The sequence below is a fragment of the Ictalurus punctatus genome, chromosome 1 (assembly GCF_001660625.3).
Source record: "Ictalurus punctatus breed USDA103 chromosome 1, Coco_2.0, whole genome shotgun sequence".
Classification (NCBI taxonomy): domain Eukaryota; kingdom Metazoa; phylum Chordata; class Actinopteri; order Siluriformes; family Ictaluridae; genus Ictalurus; species Ictalurus punctatus.
In genome coordinates this window covers 27,640,088-27,664,067 of record NC_030416.2, presented here as the reverse complement: position 1 = coordinate 27,664,067, position 23,980 = coordinate 27,640,088, and the positions used below count along the sequence as shown (strand labels likewise).

Below are 23,980 nucleotides of genomic sequence, written 5' to 3'. Positions count from 1 at the left end.
ACTCCGCTCTGGTTTTTACACAGATATGATGATATAATCCACACACAGCGTGGAGAAAAGCTTCACAGATATGTCCTTAAATAATCAGCACCAAACGCTTGTCTACGCACATGTGAAATAACGCCGTGAAAGTGGAAATTTACCTGCACTTTTCTCCGCCCGGCAGCATTCTGCCTGTGATGAGTCGCCATCTTACATGTTGACAGCATGACGTCACTTCCGTGAAGCGGCCAAAAAAAAAACAACAAAAAAAAACAAACACCCCTAAACGCGCGCAGTGCAGCAGCTGTGCAAATGACAACATTAAATCATCTCTTAATTTAACAAATATATAGGCGATGGGATAGTTTGAACGTCTTATCATATATCAGTCAAGTTGTCTCAAAGTTTGTTTTCTAAGTTTGAATGATTTCAGAGAGTTAAAAGTTTTGGAAAATGCACAATAAAATGTAGCATTTGTACATTAGGGTTATACAACTTTATATGACTTTATAATAATGAAGTCATGATTTCATAATTTCAGGTTTGTTATGCATTGGTATTCAAGCCACTCGCACTGTGTACATTTTTTTATCAAAGTCCAAATGTAAACTTTGCTGCTGTTTCAAGTGCAAGTGTTTTTATTGTCATTTCAACCATATAGGCCTACAGATGGTACAGTACACAGTGGAACGGAACAACCTTCCTCCAGGAACATGGTGCTACATAAAACAACACACTAACAACATGAGACGACACAGAACTAAATAAGATCTACATGTTTCTACACAAAGTGCACGTTCACGCGTGTGCTAACAACACAGGACAGTACAATACTACTGTGACGGGGTGCCAAACCGTTGCAGTGCACAATCACACGCATTCACACACCTGTTCACACTACAGACAATATAGACATGCCAATTAGCCTACAACACATGGCTTTGGAATGGGGGAGAAAACCAGAGTACCCGGAGGAACCCACCAAAACACAGGGAGAACATGCACACTCCATTCACACAGGGCAAGCGGGATCTGAACCCCAACCCCGGAGGTGTGCGGCAAACATACTAACCACGAAGCCACCATGCTCCCATTATTATTATTATTATTATTATTATTATTATTATTATTATCATTTTATATAATATAAGACTTCAACCCTTGATTATCCTGGTTGCTATGACGTCACGAGTATTGGGCCCTTAGCCATTAATTTTGAACTGCTCAGGTGTTTGGACTGTGTGTGGTATCAACTTGCTTTGTTGGTAGAAATCATAGAAACGCATGCGAAAGCCTTGTGCGCCTCTAGTATTAGTGGTTCGCCAGAGGGAGCTGCAGATTCAGCAGCTCTGTGTGTGTGTGTGTGTGTGTGTGGGTGCGCGCGCGCGCGTGCGTGCATGTGTGTGTGTCTGTGTGTGTGTCCACTCTTTTCCGACTTAAGCGCGCTTTCATTGCACACTTTCAACTATACCAAACAAAAATATTCAAGGCATTATACATAAATATAATTCCATTTCATTTTAATGTCCCTGAATAAAAATGAATGTAAAAGTTATTATAATGTACATATTAAGGTAATAATCTTTGCTTCCATCATTCGACTCATCCATAAACAAAAAGCAAATCGGTGTCCTTGCTTGAAATGTCCTCGTAAACACTTAAATCCCATTTTAAAGGGTGAAAACAACACACCAGGCTTAATTGCTCCAGCGAGTTGATAAACAACAGTTGTTCGCATGATATTAAACACTCCAGTCCCCAAAGACTTGTCCTAGATCTCAGTATCCTACAGTTCATTTCCAACTCCGCGCTAATCATTCACGGGGCTATCAAAATTTGCAGCCGTGATCCCCCCACCCCCCACCCTCACCAGTTTTGCACAAAGAAAGTTTTAAAGGGCCAAACAGATGTGAGTCGGAGCGGTGCGTAAAGAGAGCGCAAAAGCAGGCGGGAGTAGGCGTTTCCCACGCACCGACCAGCTCACTTCCTCAGTCGGCGGCTCGACGGCGTTCACACAGGTTCCGTACGCGTTTGCGCTTGAAGATTTACAGGAGAGCGTCGCTCACTCAAGTACCTGCCATGTACACAGCGTCTTATTACTGAGTCGCCGTTTGGACAACATTAGAAGCCGGGAAGAGTCGGGTTCGGCTTCACTGACCTGTATTTTTAATCATATATATATATTTTTAGACAACGATCTCAACTTTAATATGTTGGATTCTTTCTGATTTGGATGATTTACCAAGAGGACCGAGTGGGAAAAGAATTTCTGGTGAAGGTGTTAGCCTCTTCAGAGGTGTGCGCCATGTCATATGGAGCGGAATTTCGGATCGCGTCGGTTTGCGCCTGATCCCCGAGTGGACGCGCGTTTTTAGCGCGAGTGAAAAACTCATCAGAGGCCGTTTAGCTGGACGGGATGAGTTTCCAGAGAGGGTTTCACATGCCCTCAGGCTACTCTGGGTTTTGCTAGCGCTCACTGGGAATGTCGGAAGTCGCTGAACTATAAGGGCCGCTTCTTTTGGACGCAAAGCTGTCAAGAAAATAAAGTTTCACACGTAAGTAGCAAGCAGCACGATCAGTACAGTACCCGTGCCTGTATCAGTCTGCTCTCCTCTCTCACTCTCAGTCTACCTCTTTCGTGTCTCTCTTTCTCTCTCTCTCTCGCACTGCTTTATAAAACAATCTGGAACTTTCTGTTGCGCCTTCATTACACATCTGTTTTGTCAATTAATCATCACAAAAGTAGTACATTGTAGTCCATCAATTAAGTGAAAGTAAAATGTGTACAATTCATCCCTTTGTCACAACTTAAAAAAAATAGATTTCAGTAAACAGTGTTCACTGAGCAGGTTTGTACATGTTGGGTGAATTAACAAAAGAGAATAATAGTCCTGTATAGTCCAGGTAAGTTCTATAGCATAGTGTAAATTAACCTCAGGTGAAGTGAGGGCTAATGAGGAGCTCAGCATATGTTGTATGTCTGAATTAAAATCACTGCTATAGCTCGTGCAGAAAGCCTTAATCACGTTTAGTACCCCTCTACAGCTGATTGCATTGTGTGTTGAAGTATCCATGGAGGGGGAACTGATGGCACACAACATTTACTGCTCCATGGACTAAATCGCATTTATCTTTCATGTAGTCTAACTTTCCCCCCTATTTTAATTCTCACGCACTTATGTAGCAAAAGCCAGACTTTATTTATTTATTCATTTATTTATTTATTCCTGCTGGTTGTGCACTATACACTGCCTTTCCTTATGACTAATGTGATCTTCACGGGTACATGGCTTGTACCTTTACTGATTATCTCTACCTGAAAGGTTGCACCTTTAGTGCACCTTTAAATAATTACACTAAAAGCTAATTAAAGGTACAAGAGTGGTCTTTAAGATCTAATTTCAAGGTACACTTCATCCACATTCCACATGTAAAAGTGATAAATTAAAGGTACAAAAAATTGGACCATTTCAGTGACAAGGCAATGTACAGATGTGTACACATTGGGAATTTAAATAGGTTTAACGTTCTGTTTGTTTGTTTTTTTTTTTCTTCCTGATTGAGAATTGCGTTTTGACACTGAGTGAGCAGGTGTGTGTTTGATATTGACCTGGTGCGCCAAAACAAACCACTGGTTCGGTCTCAAACCCCACATTACTACTAAATACAACGACAAAATAACACACTACCTCTATAACCTGTCGCACAAGGTGCTAGTTACACACTTATTAGGCTTGGCGCGCTTAATTCACACTTATACACGAGCTTTCAGCGTTTGTTTTGAGCAGTATGTCAGAATAGGTGGAGTGTTATTTAGACATAGTATTTAGTAGACAAATATGCGGCTTTGGAAACAAGCCCCGCCCTCTCAGCGAGTGACCTTTAAACACGGAAAAGAAAAAGCTTCAGGAAGCCTTCCGCTCTTGTCCAAGGTCCTGAAAGTTCAGTTCTCAAAGTGCCATGGCAAAAAAATGCACGATTTTAGGTAAATACCTTGCAAGTAAGAATAATAATAGCGTTTTGGGATTATAAAAGCGAGGCTGTTAGGAAAGTGAGTTAAAAATTACATAATTAAGTAATATAGCCTGCTGTAATTTGGCCATTGTGCAGCCAAACAACACCAATGTAATAAATATGCTCATTAACAAGAACAAGAACAACAACAATAATAATAATAATAATTCACTAACATGTTGAAAGTGGCTTTATTCCAACAAGGCCATCTGACCGTGTGTCCTATACATGCTGATTTTTTAACTTCAAACCAGAAGCCTATAGATAAGCAATACAACACATATAGTGTACAATTTATTAAGTTCTGTATTCAGTCCATAAAGTTCAGCCTATCCTGTGTAAAAGAGAGAGAGAGAGAGAGAGAGAGAGAGAGAGAATGAGCAATAATGAAATAATATTTATTAATATTGTAGTATTTAAGATATTCTTTACTATTATTTCAAAAGTTGTGCACACAGATTGTTATTGACAATATTCTTAATTATTAATTGTCTAATATTCAAAATCTAATATATATATATATATATATATATATATATATATATATATATATATATATATATATATATATATATATATACACACACATACACACACTTCAATTCCAATGTATTATAAGCTTTTGATAGATCAAGGCAAAACTATCCATGGAGACTGTTTTGTTTTAATATGCTTAACTATTAGCTCACTCTGACATAATGCTGTCACTGTGGGCTAACACACATGGGATCCCCAGCAACCCTTCCCGTTAACAATTCTTAATTTCAAAATGCTCAGTACTTCAAAATACTAAACTGCTCATAGGCAAGCTCTTTCTGTGTGTTTTGCTTATGATCGCTATACAATAACACTGATGTGGAGCAGAGCCACTGGTCTCACTCACGCTGTGTGGTTGTGACAACGCCAGATGACCTTGGAGCCATTATTTGTTTTGTCACTCGTAATTTATTTGTGACAACTGCCCTTATGTCACTGATCCAACGATTGTCTCGTAGGGCAATTTGAAACTATGTCCCTGTGGGAAAGCTTCATTATAGTAATTTTATAGTTAAGTCTCTTAAGTTCTAATATTAAAATATTTTAAATTCACATATAAGATACTTCCTAACAATGGGTCTGGTATTTCTAAATGTAAAATTTACCTCTGAGTTAATATTGTACAAATCTTATGAGTATTGCACAGGAGAAATAGCCAAGATCTGGCTCTCACTGTGCCATGATTCAGGTATATACGGCCAGGGTGTGTATCTGTAACTATATGTTCCCACTACAGTTAGTACATAGGGAGCTTTGAGTTGACTACGCAATAAACAGATATGAGCTGCTGAGAGTAAATGATCAGATAGCAACTGTCACTGGATTTTTGCTTATACCTTTTGTACTGACATCTAAACAAAACGTTAGATCAGGTTGCATAGAAATGCATTTTTGTTGTTTTAGGGATAAGATAGATATACATAAAATACATGGAGGCTTCTAGAGAATGGTGTGGATAGATGATAAAATAGAGAATATGGGGAGGCTATTCAAGAATTGTGTGGATGTATACCGACCCTTTGTATTTAAAAAACATTCATTCTCCTACACCATTGAGCAGTTTTATAAGGAAATTAGCTAAGCTTCTTGGAAAACTTCTGTTATTAGAGGTAAAATCACACAGCCGTGATCATGTTTTTTTTTTTTTCTTTTTTAAATCAGAAACATGGTCTATTATTTAATATTGTCCATTATTTAGAAAAATATAACATTTCCTCTGTAACATTGACATTTTTTTGTGGGTTAAAAAAATATTTCATGCAGTATGCATAAAATAGCATGTAATAGATCATTTATATACAAATGTAGAGTGGCTTAGACTTCAGAAGAGTGTCGTATAATATTATATTATGTTAATTAGATATTCTCCATAGTTAAGATTTTATTTCTTTTGATCTCTTTGTGGTTTCGTTGGGTATTAACCATTGTATATCATTGTAAAAATGCTCGCCGTCCTTTGGCCGCTGTTGTATTGACCACAGGCCCCAAAAGGGTAGTCAGAAATGATCTCTTGAAAAGGCTCTTGTTTAGTCCTTCAGGGAGAGATTTGTCCCTGCCTGAGCAAAGCGTGCATGACATTTGGCTGTGCATCTACTCAAAATGACAAATGATAAGTGACCTCCATGCCTCACGCCTTAACCTAGATGACCTTCAGCGTTTGGGGATTTGGATCCCACTTTAAATTTGGTTATTTTGTACTGTTTTGATGAGTGCACAAAGAAACGATGAGTTAACATGAGCGAATAGCCATCTACTAATCTGGACTTTGAAGGAAGCCCCTGGGGAATGTGGATACTTGTGTCAGGTTCTCCTTTATCTTGTTTTATTGATCCGATGAAGGCTTGTTTTTAATGTCAGTGATGCACAGAATGGACGAATCACCTCCTTATGGGAAGTGGTTAAATTTTACAGTACTTAATGCTTTCTGTTACTGGTGTCACACTGGTTCTAGACATACATTCTTCTCTCTTGTAACTACATACTTTTCATATTAGTTTTATTGTAGTTTTTGAATCAATTATAATACTTGCTGGATATGCTTTAAGATAAACAACTGAATGATAAACCACACGTTTAAGATGTTAAATAAATCATAAAGCATTACAAAGCTGTACTGTAACATTTTCTACTGTCTGGTCGTAACCAAGTGTCCTGCCTGTTGCAGTGGCTCCTGATTGAATCTTTAAAAGCGATCTTGAGGTCTGCAATCATTCTAATCATATGGATGCACTTTGATTATTCCTATGAAGCATGTGCCTAACATGCTTTGAATTTACAGTCTTTCCTAAGAAGACTTGAGTTGATTGTTATCTAACTAGGCCAGCAGAATCATCAGCTTGGAGAGGAAAAGTGGATAGCTTCAGGTGACACCAGCATGCTGGGGATATTTATCTCTGCCGGAGGTATTTACAGTGGTGCTCATAAACTGTCCTTGAACCTTTAAATGCGTGGTTATTCTTCAGTGCCTGGCATACAGACGAGTGCACAGTGCTCTCTGATAAAGAAAAGGTCCAGCACGAAATAGAAAAGATCAACTCCGAGCTTGTCAGACACTTGTGTAAGGTTAGAAGAGAATTGCTTTCAGCGAGGCATGCTGTTACACAACTCCTTTCTGCTCATGCACTGACAGTCTCCTGGGAAATAAACACCAAATATGTTTTCACTGATGATAGGCAAAGTTAGTTCATCAGCTTGAAAACAAACATTCTTTGGTCTCCAAAACTGATCCTCACCACACTCATGCCAGATTAGTATACAGCATGGATAGAAACTTTTCCTTCAGGGTTTTTTGCTCTCTTTACCTATAGAAGAGCTAACATTAGAGAAGCAATAGCGAGCGGGAAACAAGTGACGTATTATCAGTATTTCCTGGAAACAGGCTGCACCATATATACAGTAGAACCCCATCAATTGGATCACCGTTTAAACTGTATTGGATCCTGTGTTATTATTAGAGAGATGTTCATACACATTATGAATTACACACACACACACACACACATACACACACACACACACACACACACACACACGCATGCATGCACGCACGCACGCACGCACTGATTGATTTTGGCTTCTATTACACTTTGTGCTGGCAAACACTCAAAGGGAAACACAGCCATTACACTTGTAGCATAGTTGCAATGCTACACTGTTTTATGCTCCTTTTCAAGTTTGAAAATTAGTGGTTGAGCTTGGCAGACATTGCTAGCATCATGTCTGAGTTAAATATAGCAAAATATTGATGTTCTTAAGTGTACAGTATATATGTGTTTGTTTATCAGAGAGTCAGTGCAAGAGAGGAAGGAATAAACAGTATTTTATGAAAAGTTTCTTTTCTACAGTAACATGTTTCTGCGTTTCTATTTCTTTATTTAATTCGATTTATTATATGGCGTAATTAGTAGGTAATGATGTTTTGCATGTTTCCATACAAAATGCAAACAACAGCAGAGGCAGGCAGAGAGATGAGCTAAAGTGCAGAGAGGGTGCTGTGTGATTGTGAGAAACAAGGTTTTACAAAAGCAATGAGTGTAATTAAAGAGGCGTGCAGCCCCAGCGACACTGCGTCGAGGGCAGAGCTCAAACAAGATGAATCTAAGTGGGTCGCAGGAGCACAGTGCATTCTTCCTGCTATAGCATGGCCAACAGTGGAGCAAATCGATGTAAGCATTATTAGAGTAATCAAGATCATGCTGTCTCGGACCAAAGTCTTGAAAAAGAAAAAAAAGAGAAGCAATATTAGCTCCGGTAGCATTATGTGTTTCTGTCGTGTGTCTGCACGTCCAACCTCTGAACTCTCCTCAATCCTAAAGCGATTAATAAGAACGTGACATGGCAGTTTGGATGCTACTGCTTTTATTTAAATTAGAACAAAGTAATAGTAATCTTCCATTTGATGCTAAGAGCTCTCATTGAATAACAAAACACTGTATAATGCTGTTTTTTAATATATATATATATATATATATATATATATATATATATATATATATATATATATATATAAAAATCTAAAGTGTAAGGTTACTGTACGGGACATTACAATGATATCATTTAAAGAGGAGGACATCAAATACTCTCATGTCTGATAATGTCTGTCGAATATGCTAGCACCACACGTCTCTGTTGCCTAACAAATGACAGCTTCTCATTTTACTGCTCTCAACATGGCCATTCATATCCCAAGGTCTCTCTAGGAAAGCAAGAAAAATGTACCTCTGTGTTTCAAAATATATTTTTAAAAATGATTAACATTCCAAGAAGTTATCAATGAATCAATGAAACGTCGGGATGTCTTGCAGCAAGGCGAATTCTAAATTATAAGGCAACATCATCAGAAATATAGATAAAAAAATAAAATATTTTGCCATAGTATGAAGGCAGTTAAAAAGGTGAGACAAACAGTGGGCATATAAAACGTCAGCACTGTTCTCGATTCTGATTGGTCAGAATTTCCAGAATTAGTTGGAATTTTCTATAAGAGTAGCTCTGAGAGGAATGATGGCTACAAGGAAAATAACAGGTTTATATTAATACTCATACATTTTATATATTAATGCTTCTACAGTATAGTAACAATATTACTCTACACTGGGACTTGTATGGTGGGCATGCTGTATAAATGGATTAAAAATAATTAAAAACCTTTGATGAAGTTCAGGTGAAATGAACGGTGACGTTTTCTGTGAGAAGATATTTTGTTATTCATTTTGGAATGAGTCTCCAGTGTCAGTGCTTTGTAACAGTCAGAAAGGTGTTCCTAAAAGTTTTCTGATATGGATTTTGTGCTTTTTTTTTCGCAACAAACAAAAAGCTACATTTTGTTGTCTTCAAAAGAAAGAAAAACGGAGGTTGGCGAGGGAAAGACTGTTTATAGTTATTACAACATAAGTGATAACAAGAACTAAGTGGTTTCACAGATCTCCCACAACATCACCGTCTTTCGGATGTGACGTTAAACTGAGGTGCTGCCGGCAGAATGGAAATTGAATTATCAGACATTTTCAATCCGTATAATCAACTGAATGAATTTATTTCTTAATTTATTCATTAAGTCTGTTATAAGATTTTTCAGGACACCGTTGGGTTTCTGTGTATAGAGAATTGTGACTCTGTGTTTAGCTGCTAGTGAGCAGGGGGATGGGAAAGGGGAGGGGTGTGAGCCCCTTGCTGGGCAAATAGTGGGCACATCTCCCCACAATAACTTTGGTACAGAGATAAAACGGACAGCACAAGTAAAGCTTTTTTGATAGTAAAACGCCGTATACAACTACAACAGTATAATTATAACATTTCCACCTTCTTGCAGGCTAGTGAAAAAATAAAATAAAAATAATGATAATAATTATGAAAAACTGCAAATTCTTAAAACCCTTTCTACTAGTCTAAGAACTAGTAGAGTGGAGTGTGACACAAATAATTTCAACCCCCCCCCCCCCCCCCCCCCCCTTGCTCTAATTGGATAAAATGTATGACTTATAAACATAAATATAAATATAAAAAAATGTCAGTGTTAACAAATTGCTATGGTTGAGGAATAAACCACTTCAGGGTATGATGTTATTGTAAAATAAAGTGCAATAACAGCCCTCCACTTGACATAACACCAAACTGTCATTGCATATTTTCCTATAACAATAGTCCCTGTCATATTTTATACCTTACTTTATGTCCACAATTTGACCATTTGTTAAAACATGTGATAATTAAGGAACATCTGTGTGTCTTTTTCATTTTGTCTTCAAAGATTATGCAAGCGTTTTCACTCATCTGTGTACTTAGTGGCATCTTTTTTCAATCGATAGCATGTCTGCTTTGAATGTAAAGATATAGTGTAACATTTAGATTTATTAGAATTAGGCTTATTGTTAAAAGCAGTGACCACTGTGTTAAATAAGGCGGTGTGTTCTCTCTGTAATATTTGGTATTTGTGACTCAACCGCTCACTCACTTATTATTATAATATTTTTTTACATGAGTGGCATTTTAATGTAATGACTCAAATATTCCTTCATGCGTCCGTGCATGTGTGTGTGTGTGTGTGTGTGTGGAGATGAGGGTGACTGTTGACAAAAATTAGATAAATAATTATAGTTGTGCCGTAAATGGTTTTCAAGCCCAGTAAAGCAGTTCGTTCAAAGGATTTTTAGTATTTCAGGAAAAGAAGGATCTTTTGGTGTAATTAGTTTCAACAACATTACTGTTCATTATCAGCATTGCTGCATAATTGCCCCCTACTCTAATTGTTTGTTTGTTTGTTTGTTTGGACTTTGTTATATCGGATCAGCAATGTACAAATGTTCCTCTGTAGCCAGCGCCATGCTAGTGATTGATCCAAAACTTACCAACTGCAGCGGCTACTTTGCTGTTATTTTCTGCCGTATTGACGTTTAGGGTAGTAAATGTCAAGAGGAAACTCCTCATGTGTGCCGCCTGCTGTCGCCTTGTCAGTGAAAAATGGACCAGAGTGAAAACTGATGCAACAAAACTGTTAGAGACAAACAGAGAACAGAGCAGCCCAAACTAATTTGACCTCTTTGAAGTGAAATTAAAATGTGTGTCAGAGCAGTGGGAAGGCTTAATGAGAGAGAGAACGCACAAGCCGAGCTTAAAGGAGAGCACTCTCATAAATTACTGAACCCCAGGCCTTTATAAAGAGGTGGAAATGGAGTGAAAATGGGACTGTTTCCGCTGTCCTCCTCCCATCTCAGGCACTCACAAAGTGTGCACCCCTTTTAATTTGGGTGTTCCTAATATCAGTGGAGTTCAGCTTAATAATGGCATAATAGCCATGATAACTGCTAACAGCTGTTAGTATTTTGCATGTACATTCATATCCAGATTTATCCAGTGCTTTTAATACATGATAACATTTTCAAACTTTATGACGAAGACTCACCCTAACATCAGCGGATAAACTTACCAGGCCCTCCAGGATTTTGCAATTTTGCGATCGCAGAAATGAACGCAAAATCAAGCACACGCTGCTATATTCAGAGGAGCTTGCAATTTAAAAAAAAAATTACAGCAGATTTTCCACAGATTTGGGCCAAGACCCATCATGTGACGTCATCACAACCCATATTCAGCCAAAGCCCTGTTCGATTCACGTGTGTCAAACACGAGTACAGCTAAAAGGTCTCATTTACCAACGAACATCACTGGGAAAACAATTTTGTGCAACTGTAATTTTGCGGTAGGTTTCTGCAAAAAAAAAAAAACGCAGAAAAACTCTGCAAGTTGCATCGCAAATGTTTAAAAAACCCACAGCAAAATCAATAATTCTTAGGTGCAACAATCACAAAAAAAACTCAAAGAAAATGTACGAAATCCTGTACAGACTGTCTTACATGGATACTTGACACTGTTGCCTCTAGCACAGATCTAAATCGACATTCTGATGTCTGTAAAGCTGTTTTGTAACAGTTCCTATTGTTAAAAGCACTATACAGATAAGATAAAATTTTATTGACTAATTGACATGACTGATGCTATTTGTTCCCCAGTCTTCACTTGTGAATTTACTGGCATTCACATGATACTGTCTCGCCAGTAAAACACTACAGTATATCAGGTGATAAAGTGCTAAGTGATTTCCACAAATTCCACAAATGAACACCCCAGATAAACCAGTAACACAGCGGTCCCTTATTAATTCATTAAGAAGCTCACCATATTTACCAAAGTTATATGGATATCATAATGATCACAGAGAGCACACTGACTTTCTGTGCAAAACGCTTTTACTTCTCCCTGAAATTGAAAAACTGCCCATGCTTGTACAGTTCAATAAAGCCATCATGGGTAGTCATGACCATATCCTACATCATTTTCTGGATTTTTTATTCAACTGCACACTCCAAAGACAATCTACAGGATAATACCAAATGTGCTGCTCACCCTCCTACACAAACCTTGGGCGGGATTCAAAGTTAGACGCATGTTGGAACTGCTATTTGAAACGCCATACACTGTGCTCTAGTACACAAGTGGATTATACAGCGTACTAACTCTACTACTAACATCAGCTTTATTTATATGATTCAGTTCTAGACTGGTTTATGTACACACAGCAAAATCACCAGTGTTGATTTAACACCCACAGTGTTGAATTCACACCCTTCAGTGTTTATATAAGTCCATTGGACTCATATAAACACTCTGGGTGTTAATTCAACACTTGGGATTTTACTGTGCGTGCTGTAATTTAATATTTACTGCACGCTACATGTTGGATTTTATTCCAAAGCCTGCATGAGAGTAAAGCACTGTAGATAAGGAATGGGAATTTATAAAGAGCAGCTTGATACACCCGGCAATGCAGAATGATTTACAAAAGCATGGCAAAGAATGAAAATTAATTATAAATTAATAATAATTAATAATTTTAATTAATAATATTAAAATAAAAATAAATTAAATATGTCAATGCGATTTGGGCAGAAACCAGGGTCGCTTAAACAGAAACATTCTTCTAAGTGGCTCCAGGCCACTAATAATGTCAGGAGTTTGCATTGCTCATCGCTCTTGAGCACAATGTGGCTCGTTTGAGGGTGAGGCTTATGCTCGAGACAGCTTATTAAAACATTTTCTCCAGTCACCTACACAAAATCTTAATGTCTGGCTCTTCAGATGACATTATCCTACTTTTTAATATCTGAGCAATAGCATGCAGACACTTGAGCGTAGGAGGAACCTGAATCATGCAGCAGAGGTGAGCAGGGCTAACCCACACTCTACTTTAGACCCGGTGAAAATACTGGACTTGACTTTCTAAAGGCTCGGTCATATCTGGGTTATTTTATCATAAATAATGCTAGGCTTGACCTTTTAAAGGCATAGAGTTATTTCAAAAGAAAGACGGTCTTTGTTCTTAAATCATTTTCACCCAGACTTCCAGCAGACAAAAAACTTTGAGTATAGGATCAACTTTAACTTTGATACTGGCTGATTAAACGCATTTACCCTAGTGCTAGATAAGGCTAGTAATCGATTCTTGGTGACTAATTGTCTTTCAAGGATAGTTAAATGTATATGCTGTACCCCGAAATGAACCCTTTAAACACATATATATTCTCAAAGCGAATTCTCAAAATGAATAGACTTTTTTTCACCTATTTCTGCCAAATACTGAACTATAGATCACATATTAAGTACGTTCCACGGCATATTTAGTCGTGGCTGAAGTTGCACAATTACTGGACTCAGTATAACTGTGGTGATACATCATGTCACCTCAGTAGCTCTGTACTACATAAATGATGATAACAACAACATTGTTATTATTATTATTATTAGAATGTGAGTGTAATAGAGTGTTGATATCATGTGAAAGGGTCATATAACATAATGTAGCAAAAATTAAGATATACTGTTCATGTCAGTGTTGCTGCAAGTTAAATGTATGGTCAGTAAGACAATAGTGGTGGGAATGGGCTTTGTGTCTCAGGCTTCGTGAAACCCACTGAGTGCCACTGTAAATCTCTGCAATCAAGATAATCGCTGCTAAAGTGACACTGAACACCACCTTGAAGATTTCGAGCACAGCGCCTCACTGTAAGGCCCACCTGAAGTGGCTGCTGAAACACAGATGTCAAAGCTATCAGGGAGCTGATGACATGGTCCGCCCACCTTCTTCTCCATGGCAACCGCGCTGCCATTCTGCAGCAGCTAGCATTTAAATCCTAATCAGCATATTAATCACTAATTGCTTCCCCTCACACGCGGCCTGTCGTTCCCCTGGAAGGTGAGTGAGCATGGAGTTCCTGATTGACACAGAGTTCAGTGGGCTGTTTTAATCACAGTGCAGGCTGACTCTGAATATTCTCTAGGTTGGCATTCTGGTGACGCACTAATGACGAAGAATGCAGTACAGTTCTTTCGGCAGCATCTAAAATCAGTACACCCACTGAAATCAAGCTTAAGTGACTCCTTAGCTCCAACAGCCATCTTCTTCAACACAAGTCACAGCTCTAAAGTTCTGAAGCCGGAGAGTGAAAACTGAAGGGCTATTGTTTTGATTAGTCACTTTCAAATAAAAGGTAAGATTCCTCTCCATGCATACATTTGGCATGTCTCAGATGATCCCGGGTATTTGGTCACGTCATTTCTCCCATTGTAACGGGTTTTTTTTTTAGTCATCCAGCGGATAATACTTCACTTTTATTAAACTCATCAGTGATCATTGTAGCTTAAACAGTTTGCATCTACTCAGTATAAAACTGCCCAAAAATGACGATTTAGTCAATACTAATTTTCTTTAACAACTTATATCAAAATATTGTTTTGCCCTGCTAAAAAACAAAACAAAATAAATAATAGCTCAACAGGGAGTTGATATTTAGAAGAAATCCCAAACTGATGCTTATCTGAGCTTGCTCAAAGCCTTGGGTAGTTTTAATTTCCTCAAAACAGATATCAGTTACTAGAATTATATTAGCTATACAGAACTTCATGGAGCTATATTTATGTAGGCCACACAGAATTCTGAACCAAGTTGGTTAGAGGAAATAAGTAGTGTCTAAATCTTTATTGCCTTGACATTCTGTCAACAGATTTATCCTGAGGATTTGCAAACTGACACATATCATTTCAGTCATAATGATAACTGATGCGTTTAATACAAGTGGGATGTGTTTCACTCGATGACTAAGATAATCTGACAATGAGAGCTGAGATAACAAAAATGAGATCCTCTCAGATCATCTGAGACACACAAAAGAAGAGGGATTGTACATTTTATTTGAAACAAAATATAAATAAATAAATAAATAAATAAATAAATAAATAAATAAATGAGTATCCTGTTGCATGCATTTAACGGATATAATGAAGGTCACACAATCACCTTACAAGTGACATCTTAAGGGAAAGCGCTGTACTTGTTTGCCATCTCACCTTCACAGCGGCCGTATTTCACTTAGTCTCTATTTCCATGTGCTCGTATCACCTGCCCAGAGCACAGTCCAGGTGCCCTCAGTCAGCTCGAGTTTAGTCCAAGAGGAGATTTCATTCTGGCAGGTCAGATAACCACACAGGTGTGTTTAAAATCTGATGCATGAATATTACAGTGTCGGACTGTCACTTAAAATGTCTTTCTGGCATTAGAGGTCACGGCAACCAATCAGATTGTACCTCACTCTGTTCCAAAGTCACGTCGTATTGGATACACACATCATGACGGCTGGAATTCAGACCAGGTTTCAATTAAGCTCAGATTGCACTGCATAAGCCTATTTTGGACATAATCAAGGTTAACCTGCTTAGGCTCCAGTCGCAGACACGTTTCTGTACTTCACGCAGGAAAATTGCTTTGCTGACCCTGAAATTCTTCTGGTGAGTATACTTAAAAAGAGATGAGAACAGAAAGAATGAAGGTCAGGAAGGGAAAAAAAGTTTCCAAAGATGTTCTGCGTAGGCTTCATTGACATTTAAAAAAAAAAAAAAAGTGGAACAGTGGGGGAACAAAAAACTGCACAACCAGCATACTCATGCTCAGTGAGTTTTATGTTGAGATTCTATCAGGAAATGACTGTCATTTAATCATAGACTAACAAACATATAACCAAAATTGGTGGTTATGAGTATTTAAAACATTTTTTATCATAGCAAATGTGTTGCAAGGCTGTCTGCAAATCTGACGTAATTATACCTGAATCTCTGCTTATGCAGGTTGATTTTTATAGCATGGTTGACTACAGAAATAAGCTCTAAACCTAAATATCCATGCTGACCAGGCTAAAAGAGTTAAATCATTTTTGCCTTTTGAAGCGCTGCCATTTTTTCCTCCAACAGCACCTGCCTGTAACTGCCCGTCCTGTCAGGTGCTTGATCATCAGATTTTGCTTTGCTCATTTGTTACATGAGGTCTCTGGAGTATATTGAGGGACCTGATTACTTTTGGGTTCATTTAGAACAAAACATTTAGCACAATCCATTACAAAGGAGCATGCAGATGACATTAACCACACCATTAATAAAAAAAAACATGGCATCTGAGTAGCAGTCAGTTCTCAAAAAAAAAAAAAGAATAAAAAAGGTTCCAGATTAAATCCAGCACATAATCTAATTGAAACTGAACATATCCACTAATAAATATGTCAATTATTTAACATGACACTATGAATTGACCGTTTTATGCGTATATTTGAATCTATTGCTAGACTCAACTGACAAATTGCTTTGGAAAGGAAACATCTCCACAGCTCTATGATCAAAGGCTACTCTCTGTAAATGCATTAGATGATGCATGTGAGAATGAGACCAGCCTATCAGAGCTGTCACCCACAACAGCCGCAACAACAACTAACACCACAGCTCTCTCTCTCTCTGAGCTCTTGTCATATTTCCACTGTCACGGCAGCATACATATTTGAGCAGTACACTGAGTATGTACAAGACCTCAAGGATGCCTAATGTCATTGATACAGAGTCTTCATCAACCGAAGAACTGGAAAGTCTAGCGGTATGATATTCGCTAAGGTTTTCAAGGAAGGGTTATGGTAATATATATATATATATATATATATATATATATATATATATATATATATATATATATATATATATATATATATATATTATACCACAGTCTTGCTGAGTATTTTAATCTGATTCGTCAGTAAGTGTTAATTTATTTTCCATAACTTCACGGCTCTGACACTAGTTCCGTCTGTAATTGAAATTATTCATATTAATGCGTTCGGTTTAGTATTTTATCGTTTCTATAGTAACGACTAATTATATAGTAGTTATCTATAATAACTAATAGTTTACAGGGACTTGTATAGCACACGCTCAACATAATCTAAAGGCTAATAATAAACTGATTAGAAAAACGTGTTGTTGTTCAACAAAGAAAAACCTCATTCAAATTGATATGGTGAAGTTTTCTGTTAGGAGGCATTAATTGAACAGTTATGGAACAAGTCTCAGTCATCAGTGCTTTGTAACAGTCAGTAAGTTTCCCGCCTCTGGGAAGTCTTCAGGACACAGGAGATTGCACATTTCTCTGTAATATGAAAAGCTGCGTTCTGATTAAATTCAAGAGAGGCTGGTAAGGAAACAATTATTTATATCTCCACTAATGTAACAGGAACTAACTTGTCTTGTGGACGTACCATAACGTTAAATATATACAGATTAAAAAGCATGATGTGCTGTTCATTAATACATTAAAAAATTGTCACTGTGGGCAAACTGCTATAGTACAACAGGAATTAATCACTTCAGTCCTTGCTGATCTAGAAAATAATCCACTTCCATGTGGTAACCACATCACTTAGTCATAGATCATTTTCCTATAAAAGTATGACCCGTTTTGTTTTAGTCCATGCTTATGTAATGTATGATATTCTTTTTTAAATTCTTTTTGAACGTAACACCTAATAGATGGTATATAGCAGTGAAAAACCGAATCATTGTAGCAGAGAAATCACACAAGAGTGTGTGTCCTGGCCTGAGCCAACAAGCACCCTGCTTCCTGTTAATGCTCTCCGCTCATGTATGAAGACTTTATTGGTAATTTCCCAGAGGACAAGGCCAGTCTATTGGAGGAGAAGAAGCAAGGCAGTAGGGAGGCTGGTGTTAGTGCTGACCATTACGCCTAGGCAAATATGAGATCTGGCTGAACAGAAACTATTTATATTACTTCTGGTTGTTATTAACGGAACAAATAGTACAACATGCATAAGATTTCAGGTTTGTTTCTTCGGCTTTGTTCTGCTCTGTTCGTTTTTGTACTATATGACTCACAAGTGAAATGGAAAAATTCTATTTATTGTGGTTTATATTTTATTCCGTTCATGTCAAAAAGACCTTTAAATATACTTTAACGATGACAAAACGGGCATTTCCCTCTAAATATGGATGAATCAGCAGAATGCATAACAAATGGTAACAAATGCACTATTATTGAGCTTATACCTAAAGGCATACTCTTACAGTTTGTACTACAGGATTTATTGCAGCATCAAAATGCATATGCCCAGTGATCATAAATGTTACCTGTCACCTGGCATCACTTCTCTTTGGAATGTTTTTGCTATTGCACTTATTTTCCCACAAATAATGGTACAATGAATGCCCACATTTTTGGGGGTTTTTTTTTTCGTGTTTTTGCCATTTCATCTGGCCCGAGAGCTTTTTTTTTTTTCCTGATGTCATTCATGATACGTAGCTGCTAGTAGTGGCTAGGCTATGCTGACATTTTGCTCAGGTTCTGTAACGGCTCAGTGTCAGGTTCAGAGATAAGGCCAGCATCACCCTGGCTCTCGCTGGCCCCACGACAGGGCTGCCAGCACAGCCACTAGTGACTAATGACAGCACATAGCATTGCAAAGGTACGTGAAGTCCACGTGACTGACTGGACTGAGGTACAGAACCAGTCACTTCACATTGCAGTGCTCAGAGTCTGATAGAATGGCATTCGGTTATGACAGCTGATCGGCTGAAGACATCCATTTTGATTGAATTTGAACTCCTTAAAGCAACATTCATTTGTAATTCAATAAACATAATTGCAGCAGTCATGCATATATTTGAGCTGTTTGCTTAGTGTTTTCCCACTACCTCCCACAGGGTAAAGTTGGAGCAACTGACAGAAATTTAACTTTGTAGCACAGAAATTTCCATCCATGCATCCATCCATCCATTTTCAGTATCACTTATCCTACACAGGGAGCCTGGAGCCTTTGCCAGGGGACTTGGTGCACAAGGCGGGGAACATCCTGGAAAGGGTACCAACCTATCACAGAGCACAATTGCAGACACCCATTCACACACTACGGACAATTTAGAGATGCCAATTAGCCTACAATGCATGTACTGTATTTGGACTGGGTGAAACCGGAGTACGCAGTGGAAACCCCCAAAGCACGGGGAGAACATGTAAGCTTCGTGCACACAGAGCAGAGGAAGGAATCGAACCCCCAATCCCGGAGGTGCGAGGCAAACAAGCGAACCACTAAGCTACCCCCCCCCCGATTAAAATCAATATGCAATAAATAATTTTACTTCTTTTATTAACATATTGAGTGTTGCCCCTTCATAAAGTATGTGCTTTTCATGCCATTAGACATATCAGGCTCATGAAACTCATGAAATGAATTTTCAAAAGTGTGTATTCTTATAAACCTAAAGAGTTTACAGGCTATATAACTGTCCTCATTTTGAAAATACCCACATTAATGTACTCCATTACCATGTGACTTGCAAGCCTGGTTGTGTCTGCAGAGAACAGGCGAAATTACAAGAGTTTCATACAGGTGGATACAGTTATGTCACACTCCTTCCTGCCTGACATCTGCCACCTTTTTGCTCATCAGAGCCGTGTATCATCCCATCACAGTCAGCTGACTTGGCTGGAGCTGTGTTTGTGTTTTGTTGTGTTTCAGCTCCATGAGAAGCAGCGAGTCGAGCAAGAGGCTAACTCTGGCTTTGTCTGAAACAATCTGGGTGATTAAAAGACAGAGCGGTGCTTTCAGTGACAGGCCTGCTCTCCTTTATAGACATCTGGAGCCTAATGCCCCATGTAAAAGAGACAGAGCAAGAGCATATGGAGCAGATGCAAAAGGGATAGAAAGAGACATGAGAAAAGAGAATGATACAACATAGGGAGAGAAAAAGAACTGAGTGAACATAACCCGCTATAGGTTTGATTTTTGATTGTTCAGCTGCAGAATGAGCCTTTAAGTTTGACAAGTTCACTGCTTCTAGTGACCCATGTATTATAGACTCTACAGCACAGTTAGCAAATATCCGGCTCATACTAAGCCACGGAGATGACATGGTGGTTGGTTTTTTCAATATGTGGGCACAAATGAATATATTTTTAAGTTAAGTTAAGTATATATTGTTGCGTTAAGTTTCTCAAGGTCTATTTGGTGGCCACAACTTGTGGCAACTGTTGTATTTTAAAATGAGTGAGGGACAGAGAAATCAATTGATTTAGACCATTGTGGCTACAGGAACCTAAGCATGCAGATGATTCATCTAACTTTAGTTTGAATTCTCAAACAAATAGAATTTTTCACTCTTTCCCAGCAGATCATGGACTGGAGGCCACGTATTAATTATGACATTCCAATAAGTTATGTTACAAGCTCATGTTACACAATTCGTGGCCACATCATAATTTGTTCACATGAAATACTCAATGGGGGGCACAGTGGTTTAGTGGTTAGCACATTTGCCTCGCACCTCTGAGGTTCAGGGTTCAGTTTCCACCTTAAGCATATGTGTGCGGAGTTTGCATGTTCTCTCCGTGCCTCAGGGGTTTCCTTGGGGTACTCCGGTTTCCTCGCCCAGTCCAAAGACGTGTTGTAGGCTGATTGGCTTCTCTAAAGTGTCTGAATATAGTGTGTGAATGTTTGTGCAGTTGTGCCCTGAGATGGGTAGGAACGCCGTCTAGGGCATCCCCCGCCTTGTGCCCTGAGTCCCCTGGGATAGGATCGAGGCTCGCCGTGACCCTGTGTAGGATAAGCGGTACAGAAAATGGATGGATGGATGTAGATACTCAGTATGTGGCCTTGAAATACTAACCCATGGTCGGCTATGCCTCAATACAAATTAACCACCATGTCACCCCAGAGGCTCTGTAGGCTCATGTAACTATGGAAAGTCATTGCTATGTAGCAGAATGGCACTGACTTTGCTCATTAATTTGTACAACATTAAAAGTTGTATACTTTAATAACCAGTTTGTTCTTCAGATGTTCTTATACAAATTCTAGCCATAATGCATCCAACTAAGTGGCTAGATCTTTGTCCACCTCGCATGATGAGTGTGCTTTGTTATAAATAGTCTAGTCACCACCTGCAGGTTTGGTGTCCATGCTTTCATCTCAACTTAGCTCTTAACAAACAATTATCTTAAGTAAGGAAAGAAAGTGCTCAGATTCCGCTCTTTTAAAGCAATTTTTTAAATCTTGTTTTTGTACAAATTTGAAACATTCACAGTATGCATACTACTTTACTGTATGGATATCTAACTGATATAATGATGTGTATAAATTTTAAGGTCATTATCATAATAATTCGGAATGCATGGGTGTCAGTAGATAGTGTACTATCCACTGTGCAAAATCAGAGACACAGATTCACACAGGGTAAAAGAAGGGCATGAAGACTACAGGGTTTTGTTCTTCCTCAAAGGAAATCCAGAAGTCTGCGATGCTGCTGCAAGGCGAGGGAATCTATTGGGCCGTGTTTAGGTTTTTGTTCCTTTCAGCAGGATATAACGTTTGCTACATGGGCTCTCACACTGTGAATAGCTGAAATGGTACGGAAATAAAGAGCAGGATTATGTTCTGTGCTCAGGCCAAAGGAAGGTCCTGGCTTTAGTGTAGACTCATTTAACCTACAGTGCCCTCCATAATATTGGCACCCTTGGTAGATATATGCAAAGAAGTCTATGAAAATTTGTCTTTATTGTTTAACCTTTTGATCTTTTAATTGCAAAGACAACACAGGTTTATAAAAAATATATTTTTTGAAATAGAGGTGTGCAACAATAATTGGCACCCTTTTAATGAATACTTTGTGCTACCTCCCTTTGCCAAGATCACAGCTCTGAGTCTTCTCTTATAATGATCGATGAGGTTGGAGAATACATAGCAAGGGATCTGAGACCGTTCCTTCAAACGCCGGTGGACTCTCCTCTTCAGTTCATCCCACAGGTCTTCTATGGGTTTCAAGTCAGGGGACTGGGATGGCCATGGCAGGACGTTAATTTTGTTGTCATTAAATCATTTTTGTGTTGATTATGATGTATGTTTTGGATCATTGTCCTGCTGGAAGATCCAACCACGGCCCATTTTAAGCTTTATGGCAGATGCAGTCAGGTTTTCATTTAATATCTGTTGATATTTGATAGAGTCCATGATGCCATGTATCCTAACAAAATGTCCAGGTCCTCTGGCAGAAAAACAGCTCCAAAACATTAAATATCCACCACCATATTTAACCGTGGGCATGAGGTAGTTTTCCATATGGCTACCTCTCTGTGTGCACCAAAACCATCTCTGGTGTTTATTGAAAAAAGCTCTATTTTTGTTTCATCTGACCATAGAACCCGATCCCATTTGAAGTTCCAGTAGTGTCTGGCAAACTGAAGATGCTTGATGGGTGAGAGTAGAGGATTTTTTTCTTGAAACCCTTCCAAACAACTTGTGGTGATGTAGGTGACTTCGGATTGTAGTTTTGGAGACTTTGTGACCCCAAGATACAACTAACTTCTGCAATTTTCCAGCTGTGATCCTTGGAGATTTTTTGGCCACTCAAACCATCCTCTTCACAGTGCTTTGAGAAAATATAGACACACGCCCAATTCCAGGTTGATTCATAACATTTCTAGTTGACTGGAACTTCTTAATTATTGCCCTGATGGTAAAATGGACATTTTCAATGCTTGTGCTATTTTCTTATAGCCAGTTCCCATTTTGTGAAGCTCAACAACCTTTTGTCGCCCATCACAGCTATATTCCTTGGTCTTAACCATTGTTATGAATGACTAAGGGAATTTGGCCTATATGTTATCTCATATTTATACCCTAGTGAAACAGGAAGTCATAGTTGAACGATTTCCTGTTCCTAGTCATCCAGGTGTAATATATTTTTTTAAATATCAGTAGGAATATACTTCAAATATATATTTCAATACCATATGAATTCATAGGGGTGCCAAAAATTCTTGCACACCTATTTTTTAACAAAGATTTTATTTTTTTTGATAAACCTGTGTTGAGTTTGCAATTGTTTGATACCAATCAAAATTCAAAAGGTTAAACAATAAAGACCATTTTTCACAGCATCCCTTGCTCATATTTTCCAAGGGTGCCAATATTATTGGAGGGCACTCCAATATAGAAAACATGGCTTAAAGTTCACAGTCATAGTACTTGACTTAAAAAGCTTTGAAACTGGATTCTCTCATGGTATGGTACAGTAATATTCCACTCTAGTTTCTGAATTTTTTTAATGATCTAATAATGCTCTAAGGTGAATTACTGAATAAGAAACTGCCACTTTAAGGGGTTAAATGTGTTATTTGGCGTCTATTAACCATTTTAAGTATGACTTCATTAAACGTTGCATAAGAAGCTTCAGTGATACAAATAGTCTGGTTGTTCAGATGATCTCTTGTGTCTGTCATGAACACCTCCTGCTAGAACGCTGCATGCTAGAACAGATGAAAAATGTTCTCTTCTCCAATTATTTTGCTGAAAGATATAACAGATGGCCTGGTCTGTATGAATATGCACACAGGCGTGTTTTTGTCCAGAGGAATACCAGTCATACAGTGAGGAAACCCTGCTCCATTCACACGTTTAAACAACACAACAGTGTTGCTGTTTGAATTATATTTCATATTATGTGTATATCGTGCTGTGAAAATGTAGATTTTTTTTTTTCTCACTTGTTAGGATTTTTTCAGCAGTCAGCATGG

General features: G+C 38.3%; 2 protein-coding genes across 3 annotated transcripts in view; one reads left to right on the top strand and one right to left on the bottom strand.

Moving 5' to 3' along the window:
* The window catches only part of wdr48a (WD repeat domain 48a), a 20,834-nt gene extending 20,608 nt beyond the window's left edge, over positions 1-226 (bottom strand). For both annotated transcript variants that reach the window (XM_017479000.3, XM_017479007.3), the window contains exon 1: positions 144-226. In XM_017479000.3, the coding sequence (XP_017334489.1) occupies positions 144-209 (66 nt within the window). In that variant the 5' untranslated portion in view covers positions 210-226. The remainder of the gene's footprint in view (positions 1-143) is intronic.
* Positions 227-1,918: 1,692 nt separating this feature from the next.
* scn5lab (sodium channel, voltage gated, type V-like, alpha b) overlaps positions 1,919-23,980 on the top strand; it is a 130,348-nt gene continuing 108,286 nt past the window's right edge. Inside the window, exon 1 of the mRNA XM_017469225.3 lies at positions 1,919-2,537. The gene's annotated coding sequence lies outside the window, so the exon portion shown is untranslated. The remainder of the gene's footprint in view (positions 2,538-23,980) is intronic.